This window comes from Ahaetulla prasina, chromosome 2, assembly GCF_028640845.1.
Source record: "Ahaetulla prasina isolate Xishuangbanna chromosome 2, ASM2864084v1, whole genome shotgun sequence".
Lineage (NCBI taxonomy): Eukaryota > Metazoa > Chordata > Lepidosauria > Squamata > Colubridae > Ahaetulla > Ahaetulla prasina.
Genome location: NC_080540.1, coordinates 95,165,534 through 95,181,856, shown reverse-complemented (window position 1 = coordinate 95,181,856; position 16,323 = coordinate 95,165,534). Strand labels below are relative to the sequence as shown.

The 16,323-nt window shown below is 37.2% G+C and overlaps 1 protein-coding gene across 13 annotated transcripts in view; it reads right to left on the bottom strand.

The window, feature by feature from the left end:
- The window catches only part of LOC131190165 (core histone macro-H2A.1), a 42,393-nt gene that overhangs the window by 20,747 nt on the left and 5,323 nt on the right, over positions 1-16,323 (bottom strand). For all 13 annotated transcript variants that reach the window (XR_009153241.1, XR_009153247.1, XR_009153242.1 and 10 more), the window contains exon 2: positions 10,860-11,060. Coding sequence is in view for 5 of the 13 variants with exons in the window: in XM_058167221.1 (XP_058023204.1) it covers positions 10,860-11,031 (172 nt within the window). In the remaining 8 variants the exon portion in view is untranslated. The remainder of the gene's footprint in view (positions 1-10,859; positions 11,061-16,323) is intronic.

Genomic DNA, 16,323 nt, shown 5'->3' with positions numbered 1-16,323 from the left:
TGTGTGAAACTCAACCATTCAGCCAAAAAGAAATCCGAGAAAAACTCCAGAAACTAAGAGAGGGACATTAGCATTCAGAAATTTAAAAAAACAACAAATGGTAATAAGGAAACCATAAATAGAATAAACAATTTCTAATCCATACAGGTACTTTATTTTTATTCCCTTTCTCTGTTACACACATACATAAAACAGACTTCTATAAGTGACTAATTGATCATTTTATAATTTTGAATTATTTTAACAGAATTAGCATTTTTTTCTTGAACATTCTTTTATTTTGAAAAAAAGTACTTCTTTTCTCTAGAAATACTTCTTTAAAAAACATCAGGCTTACCTTTGCCATAATTAAGCGTCAATAATGATCACTCCAAGGATGTATCTTGTCAAACCTGTTCACCCAGTTAATTGCCTGTGCATTAAATGTTTAAGGGACAGCTTTTAACAATGCAGCTGACTGAACAGTGTTTAATGGAATTTATAATTTCACTTTAGAAACCTCTCAGAATTAAAATCCCCCCAAGCCAAATTTCTATTTTATCCTTTCTTTCAACCTTGCAGGTGTTTCTAAAAGGTAACCTTCCAGAAAGCAAAAAGGAAGGTAAAGGAAGAACATGTTATTATTTTTTTAAGGCTGTGCTATAGAATTCAGGTAAGTGTTTTATAAAGCATGTTGATGTGAACCAAACACTTCTCTTTGAAGTATAAAGTAATATCTGTGAAAGCACACGTGCAAACTGACCAGGGGTAACTTTTGAAGCAGCCATATAAGTCATACAAGGACACGGTTGGTTTAATGCTTCAAAGAGAGTGCTTTCTTCAGCATAATGTACTTTTTGAAGCACCTCTTTCAAATACCTTGCTCAGCCATATTTTACTTTCCATCTTAATTAACTATAGAAGAAGTCATGGAAAAAATATTAGGTAGAAATCTATTTTAGGTTTCTTGTGTGAATCTCATGTCACTAGGACACAAAGACTCCTGTAAACTTCAACAATAAGCAAGGACAAGCACATGGTAGAAGCTACCTGGAAGCAGCATCACATCAATTTTGTTGGAATCTCAAATTGTATTTCTTTGATATGTCTGATGCTAGGTCTTAATAACTTTACAACAGGAGTATGACCCTATACATATTTAGACATTCAATTATTATTTATTGCATTTCTATCACATTTTTCACAGAAATTCATGATAGAATACAGAAATTTCAAATCCCATTTTTCTCCTTGCAACAACCTAGTGTAGTAAATTGGTTTAGAGAGATCAATTGGCTAAAGTCATCCAAATGGGAATGTGACTATTAAACATCATATTAGTTTAGTTCAACGGAGCTTCTTCTCTCATAAATTAATTTTGAACTTTAGCTACAAGAAATACTTAGTGAACCTATACTGCACTACTGCACATTTGGAATACTGCATCCAGTTCTGGTCACCATAATACAAAAAAGATGCTGAGACCCTAGAAAAGTGCAGAGAAGAGCAACAAAGATGGTCAGGAGGTTAAATCATACAATGAACAGCTAAGGCAGGGGTGTCAAACTCGTGCCGTTATGGCGACATCATGTGACGTATCTGGACTTTTTCCCCCTTTGCTAAACCAGGCGGGGGCAGGGCCGGCATGTGATGCATCCACGCAAGTTTGACACTCCTGAGCTAAGGGAACTAGGAGGTTTAACTTAATGAAGAAAAGTCTCATAAGAGACATGATAGCAGTCTTCCAATACTTGAAGGGCTATCATAGAGAAAACAGTGCCCGTTTATTCTCCACTGTACCTAAAGGCAGGACAAAAAGCAATGGGTGGAAGCTCATTGGATTCAACCTGGAAATAAGGAGGAACTTTCTAACAGTAAGAACAATTGATCAATGGAATAGCTTGCCTCCTAGAGTTGTGAGTGCTCCCTTATTGGAGATTTTCAACAAAGGATTGGATGGCCATTTATCCATGATGGATAAGGACTCCTGCCTTGGGCAGGGGATTGGACTAAAAGACCTCCAAGGTGCCTTTCAGCTCTATGATTCTATGATTTTAAGAAGAAGCTATTTTTTATAGACCTTAATAGAAGGAAGTCAAAATCTTCATCCGTTCATAATGGCCCCATTCTTTCTTTTTCCTTCTCTCAATTAGTCTGTAAAATGGTGTTTCCTTTGCCTACCAGTTTACACTTCATTGTTACTCTTTAACAGTTTACACATGCCTTTCCCCCCTTTTAAATACATCTAAACATGATTAGACTAAGAACTGCCAGATGTTGCTTGAGTGAAAGCAGTATGCGAATTTTGGCTCAACTGGTTTACAACTCAAGACAGGTCTTGTGCTCTTAAATTTGCTCTTGGTTTACATCCTTAAGTTCCAAGGGCATTTGTTATAAACTAGTAATTACACAAATTAGACACCAATCACAGTGCATGTGTGTCCCCGTATGCATTAACATCAATGATTACAAAGTACTAATTTCTTTGGAAACAACGCTGAACAAGTCCTTGTAGCAGAGGGTTACCTCTTTCACACTTGCTTAAGGGGACATTACAGGTAGAAAAGAAAGTGAAACTTTAGCCACAGCCACAGTCATTCGTTCCTATTATGTGCTTATTTCATGATTTGAACAAATTAACAAATCTCTCAGTAACAGATTTGCCATCACACAATTGGGAATAACTGGATTTGTACTACCAATGGCAAGACTTTTCAATAATCTATGCCTTGTAAAGAAAGCTAGTCTTTGAGCTTCACTTTCTTTTTTTCTCCCAATTAAAATTGAAAAAGAAGTTACCAGTGGCACAATTATGTTGCTGGCACCACAGGAAGATCTAGGGGAACCTTATCCACTTCTAACCTCATGGACCTAATAAAGTATTTCACAGGAATAGGGCTAAAGAGTGATTCCCTTACCTTAAGGATCCAGGTTAATTCAAAAGCAGCAGAAACAGAACATTGAAATGTGTAGCTATCAGGCAGATTCCTCTGTGTGTGTGTGTGTGTGTGTGTGTGTGTGTGAAAGAGAGAGAGAGAGAGAGAGGGAGGGAGAGAGAGAGATTGTCTCACAGCCTACACAATTTTTCAAAAACGAAGAAAAAACAATGACAACATGAAATATACCACTAAAAATATAGAATATTTTAGTTTTCAAATAAAAGTTTATTTTAATAATCAATAGTAATGCATTGCCAAAAGACCCAAGAGTCTGTTATTAAATCGAAGCATAGTAGTGAAATATCAAATCAGGAAAAAAATAATCAAATTGAAATCAGTCTTATAAATAAGGCTTTTATATATCTGTTTTTGCAAGATAGACTTTTTTGTAATATGATGAATATAAAGGAAGGAATCTAACATTTAGCAATAGAGACATTCTGATACTGAATGCAAAGTGTTACTAGTTTAGATAGCAGGGAACATTCTAATCTCAAATATTTATATTATCTATTAACCCTGCTACCAAGGTGACCATGAGACATTGGCAAGCTGTTATGTTTTTCAAACACCTCAATGCAGCATCCATCAGCATTTATATGTTTCAAACACAGAAATACTGCTAATTTTAGATGGGATAAATACCGTATATACTCGAATATAAGCCGATCCGAGTATAAGCCGAGGTCCCCAATTTTACCCCAAAAACTGGGGTAAACTGGGGACTCGAGTATAAGCCGAGGGTGGGAAATGAGGCACCTACCGGTTGGGGAAACCCTCCCTCCCTCAGCTGAGAAGGCTGGCGGCTCCCCGCCCGCCTCTCACTGCACCGGCAGGGCTTCCGTCCGGTAAAATGTGAAAAAGAAAAAACAACTCGGTATAAGCCGTATATACTCGGTATAAGCGAGGGCTTAAAAAAAAAAACTCGAGTATAAGCCGTATAGACCCGAGTATAAGCCGAGGGGACGTTTTTCAGCACAAAAAATGTGCTGAAAAACTCGGCTTATACTCGAGTATATACGGTAGTTGTTGAAAAGTCAGGACAAAAGTTAGGGAAAAGATGAAAACAAACCTCTTCACAATTGGATAAATGCCTTCCTGTTAAATAGACAAGAAGTGGTCAAAATTGGCAACGCTATATCAAATCCTGTTCCTGTCAAAAGTGGCGTTCCCCAAGGTAGTGTTCTTGGACCAACACTCTTCATACTATACATAAATGATCTCTGTGACCTCATCTCAAGTTATTGTGTTCTCTTTGCTGATGATGTCAAACTATTTAATACCACTAATAATACTTCTACCCTTCAAGAAGATCTCGACTTAATTTCCGATTGGTCTAAAACTTGGCAACTCCAAATCTCAACCAGCAAATGCTCAGTCTTACATATTGGAAAAAAGAACCCTAACATCAAGTACAAACTTAATGGACATTACCTAACTGACGACCCCCACCCTGTCAAAGATCTTGGAGTTCTCATATCAAATGACCTTAATGCCAAAGCCCACTGCAACTACATAGCAAAAAAGGCCCTAAGAGTTGTAAACCTAATTCTATGCAGCTTCTTTTCCAAAAACTCTACACTACTAACCAAAGCATACAAAACTTTTGCCAGACCTATTCTTGAATACAGCTCATCCGTCTGGAACCCATACCACATCTCTGACATTAATACTATCGAACGCGTCCAGAAATATTTTACTAGAAGAGTTCTTCACTCCTCCGAAAACCACAAAATACCTTATACCAACAGACTTGAAATCCTGGGATTAGAAAACTTACAACTCCGTCGACTTCGACATGACCTGTGTTTAACACACAAAATCACCTATAGCAATATCCTTCCTATAAAAGACTACTTCAGCTTCAATCGCAATATTACAAGAGAAAAAAACAGATTCAAGCTAAATGTCAACCGCTTCAAACTTGATTGCAGAAAATATGACTTCTGTAACAGAGTTGTTAATGCTTGGAACTCACTACCTGACTCCATAGTCTCTACTCAAAATCCCAAAATCTTCAACCAAAAACTGTCTACTATTGACCTCACTCCATTCCTAAAAGGACTATAAGGGGCGTGCATAAGAGCACAATAGTGCCTACCGTTCCTGTCCTATTCTTCCCTTCATTATATCAAATTAATATTATTGATGCATATTTTTACTTATATATTTTCTTCAATACATGTTGTTTTATCTATGATAATTGTTTGTGTATACTGTTGTGACAAAATAAAATAAAATAAAAATACAAGAATTAGAACTGAAAACCAAACAAGATAGTCAGGAGATAGAAAAGTAATTATTAAAACAAACTAAAGCTCTTCGTTTTGTGCGTTTTTAAAGCTGTAAATGCACCTAACCAATACTTCCCCACTGGCTTTCACTTCAAAAGAACAATAATAGAATACAGGTAGTCTTCAACTTACGACCCCAATTGAACCCAAAATTTCCATTGCTAAGTGAGACAGTAGTTAAGTGACTTTTGCTCCATTTTAAGACTTTTCTCAGCACAGTTATTAAGTGAATCATTGCAGTTGCTAAGTTAGTAATATAATTGTGAAGTGAATCTCGTTTCCCCATTGACTTGGCTTGTAAGAAGGTAGCAAAAGGTGGTCACATGATCCTGGGCAACTGTCATAAATATGAATCCATTGTCAAGCATTTGAATTTTGTTCGCATGTTATGGGGATGCTGCAGCAGTCATACATGTGAAAAATGGTCTTAAATCACTGTTTTCAGTGCTGCTGTAACTTTGAATGGTTACTAAATGACCCAAGGGTGCTTTTCCAAAAGGCAACTGGGCTTTCTTGGTTTTTTTTCTTGAAAATATTTTGCTTCTCATCCACTAAACAAACGATTGTAAATCAAAGATTACCTACAATGGTCTTCAAAGACCAGGTACATGACTCCTTTTTCAAAGACAGCAACAAATCAACTTCAAAAATTTTAACTATAAAAATGTTTTGCTTATTCTTGCCACATTAGAGAACAGCACACAGAGCCAACAATTCCACAAAGGCAATCCTTGCCTAGAAGCCCTGCATTTCCTCATCCCAATTTCACTTCTTCATCACCTTCTGTCATTTCCTCCTAATTTCTCTTCCTGTTCTGCTCTCTGGTGCCTGCTTGATTTATGTCATTTCCTTCAAAACAGGTGGATCATCTGACTACAGTGGAAAGCCTTCTGGATGGCGGTCAGCAATTCTGAGCTCAGAGATTTCAGTCCTTCAACAACATTCCATCACATATAACATGGAGCCCACTTTAGACTTTTGTTATCAGAAAAATATCCTTGCTACTTATGAAGGGATTCGTTGGCTGTACCAATCTGAGAATGTTTCAAGTAAGTATATTTTGTTTTCAGTTTTAGTTGATCCATTTAACTCAGACACGCATAACATAAATAGAAATCATACACACAACATATGCAGAATGACATGTATTCAAAAGGATACCATCATTTTTCACTGAAAACTTTTTATTCCCTCTTATGATGCATTTTAAGTAATAAGCAAAACATTTAAATGTTATTCATCAAATCAAATTAGTTTTACACATCACAGAGATTGCAATAAACATCCTTTAAAAATTATGTTTTATGACTCGGATACAATTACCCCATGTTTTTAAATTACTTCAATTTTTCCAGAGAAGGAAAAAAGTAACATTGTGGGTTAAGTGAGTTTAAGATAATGACTTCTGACAACCAACATAATAAGGACTTAAAATGACAAGTAAAACAAACTGGCAGGAGAGAGCTTTATTGTTCAAGCATTCAATGACTTAGCATAAGTCTCCATCCTATTAATGAATTATGATTCAACAGAAATCTGATTTTTTACTACTAAGGCTATCTGAAACTTCTTAAGGATTTTGGTGATGCAATAACACACAAGAACAAAACTTCAAAATCAACAATTCCAAGAAGTTACAATACTGGGATTTTTTTTTTGCTTTGTTTGTTTTAAATTTATAAAACGCATGTACTAGCAAGTCATTTCCAATGGAGGAAAATGTTAATGAGGAAAGCAGACAGTTCCAGGATTCTTCCTACTGCACTTTTCTAGCAAACTACATCCAAGTATATTAGAGAAATGTATGTTTTGTATATATATCACCTGCAGTTTTATAAACTTCATTCTTTCTTTGTTGTAGTTTTCTTCAGCTCAGTACAGCAATAAATTAATGGAAATTTCCATAAAGTTCATTTCTGTTGTCTTTAAACTTTCTCTACAAGTTTTTTCTACTTTCTGTCTGCATTTTTAAAAAAAAATGTTTTACAAACACATTGGAGGGAGGGTGTCACCATAAATGGAACTACATTAATATAGTACAGCATTCTAAAACTCCTGTAAAATAATTTTAGTTCAAAGAAAAAAACAAAACAGCATCATGTTTGACTTATTCATGAATATAGTATGTCACAAATCTATTCATCATGAACTAATGGCTCTAAGGGCCTCTACATTTTGTTAATGTTCTAGAATTACAATAATCTTAGAAGAAACAGAAAAAGGCATTGGAATTTAAGAAACAAATAGACCAAGACTATTTTGAAGCTCTTCTTTGAACAAAACTTAAAAACTCTGTAACTGTCATGAGTTCTCATGTCAAAGAAATATATAGAAGATATTTACAATCACCTCATTTCTTGAATTCTTTCAATGTTTTGAATTTTTAAAAATCTTAAAAATCTTAAATTTACAAGCATCTTAACATGTTCATTAAAATTAGCAGCTTTGGTTAAGGTGCTGGACTAGGAGTAGAGAAAGGCAGATTCCTATTTATTCTCAGAGATAAAAGGACAACTGATGACCCAGTGACCAGGCTAGGCCTGCCTCAGCAGCTATAGGAGCAAAAAACAAAAAACAAAAACAAAGGTGAACTGGGGCAACAAGAGTACAGAGTGGTAGGGGTCCCATAGCATAGGGTGACAAGGGTGATTGGGACTGGCTGGGTTGCTGCAGCTTCCAGGGCATGACAAGCAGCCTCAGAGCCAGATAGTTCTCAGAGTGGCCAAAGGACAGAGATAGGTGGGTTGGGGGAGTTGGAGACAGTTCTTTACCTTACTGAGACTTTGTTGTGGTCTGCCAGCAGCCCACGGAACTAGCAGCGGAGTCGGACAGTGAGGAGGCTGGGGAGGACAATGGGCCAGTCCTGGAGTTGGGGAAAGCCCGGACAATAGTTCTGCATCGGAGGCAGAGATGGGGCCAGGGCCATTTGGGAGCAATGCGTGGACTCTGGAGCCTCCAGAGGTGGACAGCAGAGAGGCAGAGGAACAGGAGGAAACTGTTCCTAGTGTATGCATGCAAAGAGCTGCCAGAAGGCAAGAGCAGGTAAAGCAAAAAGGATGACTCAGGAGCAAGGCCAGGAGATGACTGGTCCCTCTCATAAGGCTTAAAAGAGCAGCAACAGTTCTTGGGCTCTTTTTAGGAAAGTAACGTTGCTACATTTGTTTCTAGTCAGCATCTCATTTCTGAACTTCGTGAAGCTTTGCCAAGAAAAGCCTTTGGCAGGGTGCCAAAAAAGACAAAGGTTTGTAAGAAAGCTGAAGGACTTTTTCTGAAGGATTTGTTTTGGAATTCATTTGGACTAAACTGAGAATGAAGTAATTCTCAGCTGTTCTAATAAAATACGTTTGTTTAGGACTGATTGTGTCTGGTAATAACTACTTGGGCCTAGGTCACAACAGGCTTAAGACTGGGAGGGACTAAACTTGGAGTGCCTTAGATTGGGATGGTTCTTGACTAAAAACCAGTAATTCTCCTTTAATGACTGCGGTGGGAATTCCCTAGATTGCAGTGGCTAAGTCATCCTGTCAGCTGATATTTTGCTTTATGACTACAACCAAAATTCTGGTACCAAACTGTGGCCATAAGTTGAGCACTACCCTTAAGAACTCAAAAGATATCATCTAGAGCAGGCCTGTAAACCTCTGAGGGGCTGCTGTTGCAGAAGACACATGCTGCAACAGAGAATGCTTGCTTGCTTGCTTACTTACTGCTAGCTTACTGATTATTTACAGTGAACAGAAGCTGTACAATGGATGACTTTTACTTGATCATTTAGACTAGTTTCTCAACCTTGACAACTTTAAGATGTGTGGACTTCAACTCCCAGAATTCCCTAGCCAGCATTCAACTGGGCATTAATTCTGGGAATTGAAGTCCATGCATCTTAAATTTGTTAAGATTGAAACACAATGCTCTAGACTGACATTTCAAAAGACCATGAAATGGAGTATTTCTTGTTTGTTTGTTTTGTAAAAGCAAACAACACATTCCCACTGCAAATAAACATCTTAACTTCTGATCATAATGAATTTTAGATGGGCACAGCCATCAGAGTAATCAGTCAAATAAAAGTGTCTTTTTCTGAACTTTGCTTCTTTAAAAAATTAGTCGAACAGAAAAACTATGCAGGCAATTAAAAGAAAACATGTGCACAAATACAAGCACAGAGTAATCACAGTTCCATATAATGGAACTAATTAGAAATAGACAATGCCTTTTTCTCAGTTCTTTCTGTAATACCTTCCTTAGTGATTGCAGACCATGTTTACAAATTCCCAAGTTGCTGGATTTTTCTGCCCACCCCCCCATCCTTTCCAAACCCCCCTCCCCAAATTTGATCTTCATGCTTCATTTTATTTCTCTGCTCAAGATACTTCAGCTGACAGAAGTGAGGAAAACAGTTACATAATTGGAGGCATGTGTTGCTCACAAACATTTCTGGCAATACATGTTGTTGCAAGTTGTTCTTTTAAATAAGACACACGGTGAAGATTATTTTGGAAAAGGACATGCAGTTTTGAATATTTTGATTTATATTTCATGTCTGATATTGTTCCTTTTACTCCCAAGAAAAATGCCTAATGATACTAATTTATATATTTAGATCACAATAATATACTAACTCAAGAATACATTATTTTGATCTCAAATGACATATTTAGAGACTAACAGAAGACCTGGCAACCTTAACAAGACGCAATTTCTAGATGACTGTAGTTGGTTTTGAAAAGTTAAGCAAGATCAAACCTGGTTAGTAATTGGATGAAAGACTTAGGTCTGAAAAGGTTAGGGAAAAAACCATCCCAGAGGCAATAATGGAGAGCCATTTGCATATTTTATCAAGAAATAATATGAATGCAACCATGTAATCAGTAATCGAGTTAACTTAAGGACACATAAATTGAATAGTAGAAATACTTTAGCTTTATATTTATATTATTTAATGTTAATCTACTTCATATTTAAAAGCAGCTCAGTACTACATCGTTTTAAAAATAAACATAATTCAGTTTTCTTAAAAGTTGTATGTTTAACTTTTAAAATCTTACAAAGAACAACGAAGCTGAATCCTGTTAATCCTAGCTACCTACACCTCAGAAGAATTTAGCCCAAGTGAAATGAACAAAATTTGATTAAAGATACTTACAATAATTTTTTTTCACTACTGTACATTTTAAAACAATAATGTTTTTTAAATATTACCATAGTTGCTGCTATTTTAAAAAGTTAACTTAAATTTCTATTTGTGGTCTTTTTCTTTTGTAAAATCAAATTATGAGCAGAAACTTTATACGCATTAAATACATCACTGTCACACTCTGACCTTGATTCTTATTAGAAGTTTACATGCAGTATGGGTGCATGGGTATTTAAACATTACAAACAATTATTCAAAAGCTGCAAATGTTCAGAGAAATCTATTGTAAATTCAAATAAAATTTTTTTTTTACAACTGCTCAAATTTTATGGTATGGTACTTCCAAGAATTAGGAAAAAAGAAACCTGGATTAAAACTTGACAAACTGGATTGTGTGTATCCCACACAATTTCTATAGCAGGCCTTCTCCTCACTTTCTTCATGAATTCCTTTTATGATTATTTTATATTTTTATTGCTTTTCACTATTGTCTTATTCAAATGAACTTACCAGTCAAATATTCAAGTACTGCTGCCATATATACTGGAGCTCCGACCCCAATTCTGTATTTTGGATGACCTTTCTTTATATAACGAAGCATTCGTCCAACAGGGAATATGACCCCAGCTTTTGCTGAGCGAGATGTTTTGGTTGACTTTTTCTTTCCACCCCTGCTGGACATTTTTTTTCAAGGGGGTCTGGATCAGCACACTAAAAATAAAGAAGAAAGTAAGACTACCCAAAGGTTCCATAATATTCATTCCAAATAATAAATAAGACCTGAATATTACAAAATATTAACAGCTAAATAAGGTCCGTGGTTTCTAAGTGCACTGTGCAAATTCAATTGCCACATTATCATAAATACAGGATATTTAGTGTATTTCAACAATAGTAATGGAATTAAGCATTGTTAGTATGTAAGCAAAAAAAAGCTTCCAAAATAATCAATATTTCACTGCATGATGGATAGTAGATTTTTTAGTTTATGTGACAAAGATGCAATAGAAGACAGATTTTAAAAAAGCCTGATAAAATCTCTAAAGCAAAAGTAAATTTTAATTCAAAATTCTCAAAAGACGAACTTATACATATGTGTAGACATGGTATCAAATACATAAAACTTGTCTGGGGTTTGGACAATGTGCCAATAACATTCCCAACTAATTTCCAGATCAGAAAAGCCTGTTGATACAACACTAATTTTCTGTAGCCTATATTTCCACCTATTAGTTGTTTCTAGAAATGGGTAATTTTGCTTCCTGTTTTTATAAAGACATGGAAACTTCCAATTGATGCAAGAAATAGGGAGGGAGAAAGGTAGAATATATAGTATGGCTCTGGTTAGTTTGCTATAGGCACTTTTCACATGAAAGTACACTAGTCTTCAATATATCTTTTAAGTTTTTGGACTGACCTTTAAAGCAAATTCCAAGGCTAGCAAGGCCTACTTCCTACTAAGCCCTGTAAACAACACTTGCATATACAATATATAGTTCTTTTATCTTTTTTGAAAGGATAAAGAGTTGCAATTAAATTCCTGGAATGTGGAATGGTGGAATTCATCTCCTCACCAACCAGACTTTTATGCCATTCCCCAGATGGAGTTTCATAAACTTCAGTCTGACAACTACTTTCCACAAACGTAATTGCACTTGACACCCATGAAGGATGGCCAAAACCTGCAAGTTAATTTACTACCATGCACAACCTTTTTATGGATAATTCTGCGGAGTGCCTGTAATTTTTACCTTGCATTTTTCTAAGAGTATAGGCATTACCATAAAATGCTAAAAAGCTCCATGGGGAGGAGTAGTTTACAAGCTCAAAAACTGTGGCTCTGCTGGGAAATGGTGGTTTAAAAGAAAAAATCTTTCCAAAGACTAAAACTTTTGATTTCGAGTTGTGGCTTTTTTCCTTTACTGGTGTGGAGATAGACAGTTCCATAAACAAAATTTTATAAACCAAAGGAAAACCTGTTGGCATTTATTGGCCTTAAGAAAACTCCTCCTCAGGCAAAATTGATCTGACATCAAATGAAATTATTTCACAGTAGTTCTTCTGACTCTTTCTTTTCTCTTCCGTATTATTAAATAATGGTATCTCTATTTTGAATTTTTGATTTGCTTGCTCTTCATTCTTTTTTGTCCCCATAATGAGTGGTTAAATTTCACTCACTGTGTGTTTTGTGTATTTGCAGCCAACATCTATCAAAACACAAGTACAGGCATGTCCAAATAGAATAGTTTACTCAGATTGAGTTAAACATTTCTATGAATGTTTTCCTACAAGGTTGAAATGTCAGACAGATTGTAGTTAAACTTTTAATTACTCCATATATGGAAATTTATCTATATTTCAGAACAGATGTACTATTTCAACTGAGGCTATCATGAAAGTCCTAACTGAATATACTATCTTATCACAGCAACAATTGTTCAGAAACTTAAAGAAACACTGTAAAAAAAGTTAAAAAGCTTCACCCCATCCCATTATTCTTTTTATTTTGGAATTAAAATAAAAATGAAAACTGACATGTAACTTAACAAAACATCTGGTTAATTCTGGCTCTTCTACCAATCTTTAAAAACAATAGAGGCCTCAGTCAATCTGGAAATTGAGCATTATAAAACCATTCACCGTTAAATAAAATAATACCGGTAGTAATGGATATTTTTAATATTTTGTTTTGAAATTTCAATCTAAACCATTTAAAACAACTTTAAAGCTACATCTATTGAATTTTAAATACCAGTTATTGAGAAGAGGTTGGTTTATTAAGAACAATTACAAATTGAGATGCCACCTGAAGTTAAATTATTTAACACATTTTCTTAAAAGTTTACACACACACACACACACACACACACACACACACACACACACATATCTCGCTGTAATGTGTCATTTTTCAAAAAACTGTCCAATCTGTCATTTTCCAAAAGAATCACAGAATTGGAACAAGCCGTTTTGGTCAACTAAATTCAAATAATATTCTTAGAGAATGAGCCATGACTACATAATCTTAGCCTTAAAATGCTAAACTTCTGTTGCTAGCTCAGAAATGAAGACAGAAGATTGAAAGTTGAAAAAAAGTCATATCTTATCAGATCTAATTTCACTGGGTGTGCTACAATATTGTATCCACATCAGCGATAGCATGCAACGGATCTTAAAAAAACCAAGCAGAATTGAACTAGGTTAGAATTTGAATACCTCATGAATTACTGAGACTACCAGTCAGATGGGGAAAAAAATGTTGAAGAAAGCATTATTATTGCCACAAAACTAAATGGCAAGAGCATGAAGTCACCAGAAATCAAGCTCAACTAGAAGGATATCAGCTCTGCAAGGAAGTCTAGACCAGAAATAGTAGCTCTATGTTTATTTTAAGGTTATATTAACAAAATCATGCCAAAAAAAATGTTATTTCTTTCCTCCTTTGCTTTTATTCTGGATGGGGTCTGGATGGGGAGAAACAGACTCAGGCTCAATCCATCCAAGACGGAGTGGCTGTGGATGCCGGCACCCCGGTACAGTCAGCTGCAACCGCAGCTGGCTGTTGGGGGCGAGTCATTGACCCCAACAGAAAGGGTGTGCAACTTGGGCGTTCTCCTGGATGGACGGCTGTCGTTTGAAGATCATTTGGCGGCCGTCTCCAGGAGAGCTTTTTACCAGGTCCACCTGGTTCGCCAGTTGCGCCCCTTCCTTGACCGGGATGCCTTATGCACGGTCACTCACGCTCTTGTCACTTCTCGTCTAGATTATTGCAATGCTCTCTACATGGGGCTACCCCTGAAGTGCACTCGGAGGCTTCAGTTGGTCCAGAATGCAGCTGCGCGGGTGATTCAGGGAGCCACATGTTGCTCCCGGGTAACACCACTCCTGCGCAGTCTGCACTGGCTACCTGTGGTCTTTCGGGTGCGCTTCAAGGTGTTGGTTACCACCTTTAAAGCGCTCCATGGCTTAGAGCCCGGGTACTTACGGGACCGCCTGCTGTTACCTTATGCCTCCCACCGACCCGTACGCTCACACAGAGAGGGTCTTCTCAGGGTGCCGTCCGCCAAGCAATGTCGGTTGCCGGCCCCCAGGGGAAGGGCCTTCTCTGTTGGAGCACCTACCTGTTGTGTCTCGTCCGATCTCACCACAGCCGGGGCCTTCTTATCTGCTTCCGAACACGGAGGAATGTCCTAGTATGCCTCCCGGCCCCAGCTCTGGCTCCATGCCCAGACAGGCTGAAGAGGAGGAAGTATCTCCAGCCCCCAGCTCTGGCTCCATGCCCAGGCAAACGGAGCAACTAGACCCCTCCCCCTCCTCCACAGCATGTGAGCCTGAGGGAGGTCAATTGCCAACAGCTGCAGACTGGAGTGACCCTCGCGTCAGAAGACTTGATAGACGGAGGCAACAGAAGGAAGGGAGGGGCAGGCCTGGATAAGTGCTGAGTCATGGAGCCACACCCCATGGCCTATATAAAGGACCTGCTTTCTGGCATTCTCTGAGTCAGGCAAAGTCTAAACATATCTTGCTGAAGTCACTTTCTGGTCTCCTGCCTGCCCTGAGGACTTTGCTAGGACTTTGGCAGAGCTGCAGAGGCACGCCTGATTCAGATTTCCCTGACCCGGCCGTCAGCGGAGGAGTGGGACACGACACTACCCTCTGGAACGAACTTCCCCCTGGTTTGCGTCAACTACCTGACCTTCGGATCTTTCGCCGTGAATTGAAAACTTACTTGTTTATTCAAGCGGGACTGGCTTAATTTTAATATTCTAAATTTTTAAATTTTTAATAATTTTAACTGGTGTATTTTATTTATGGGTCAAATTTGACGGTTTTAATTTTCGGCCATTTATAGAATACGTTATTTTAACTATGGTTTTAATCTGTATATTGTTCTGTTTTAATCTGGCTGTACACCGCCCTGAGTCCTTCGGGAGAAGGGCGGTATAAAAATCTAAATAATAAAATAAAAAAAATAATAAATAAATAAAATTCTCCAGAAAACTAAGGTGGGTCCCTTCTGAAACGTTTCCCATCCTTCTCTTCCTTTGGGCTGATGTAGTTTTTACACACTGATTGTCCAACCTGCAGCCTTCCCACCCCTCTCCCAAGGCACTTCCATATATCACTATGTCACTTCATGGTCTTAACAAATGAAGACTGTACCAATGAGCAACTTGGGTCACATATTCCATATTGACAAAACTAGCTTTTGAAGCATATTTGGCAAGGAAGTTAATTTAATAACAGACTGACAGCTGACCCTCAGAAGCTGGGTATCTTTCTGCTGAGTTCATTTTCAATGTCTATGTCGCATTGTGGCTTGTTTCTTCAGAGATGCATTTGGACAATGACTCCTTGCATACACATATCAGATTTTGTTACATACGACATTGCTACTAGCTAATCAGATCCTAAGGCTCAATAAAAGCCAAGCTGAACTAGAACTACATTTACATCTTCTTGAACAGCTAGCAGACTATGAATTCATAGACATCCAATGGCTACCATTTCAACCTTATTCATTTAATTGGCTCTCCATATTAGTAGTGTGAAATGAAATGAAATGAAATGAAGGGGATGCAACCACCACATGATATCTTCACAAGAACCATGTGAAGTTGACTATGGAAAGAAAATATTTCTGCAAACTAAAAGTTAAGATTTAGATTCAAGCTTCCACTGTGTAGAACAGTGTACCTATCTATGATACCACATTGATTTCTCTGTTTTATTCAGCTGAACTATGTTCCTTAACAATATGTTACTGCCAATCAGATTTTGCTGTTCAGAATTTCCTGTTTTTTCTCCACAGTGCAATGCTATCTCCTGCACTCTTACTGACAGATAAGGTAGAATCCCAGATTAACACTGCACTATAGTTGTGTAACAGCATCAAGAAAATTACTCAAAGTAAAGTGGAGCTGTGTTTAAAAAATGTAAATACCATTCACTGTTTCCTTCCTCTTTATTCAGC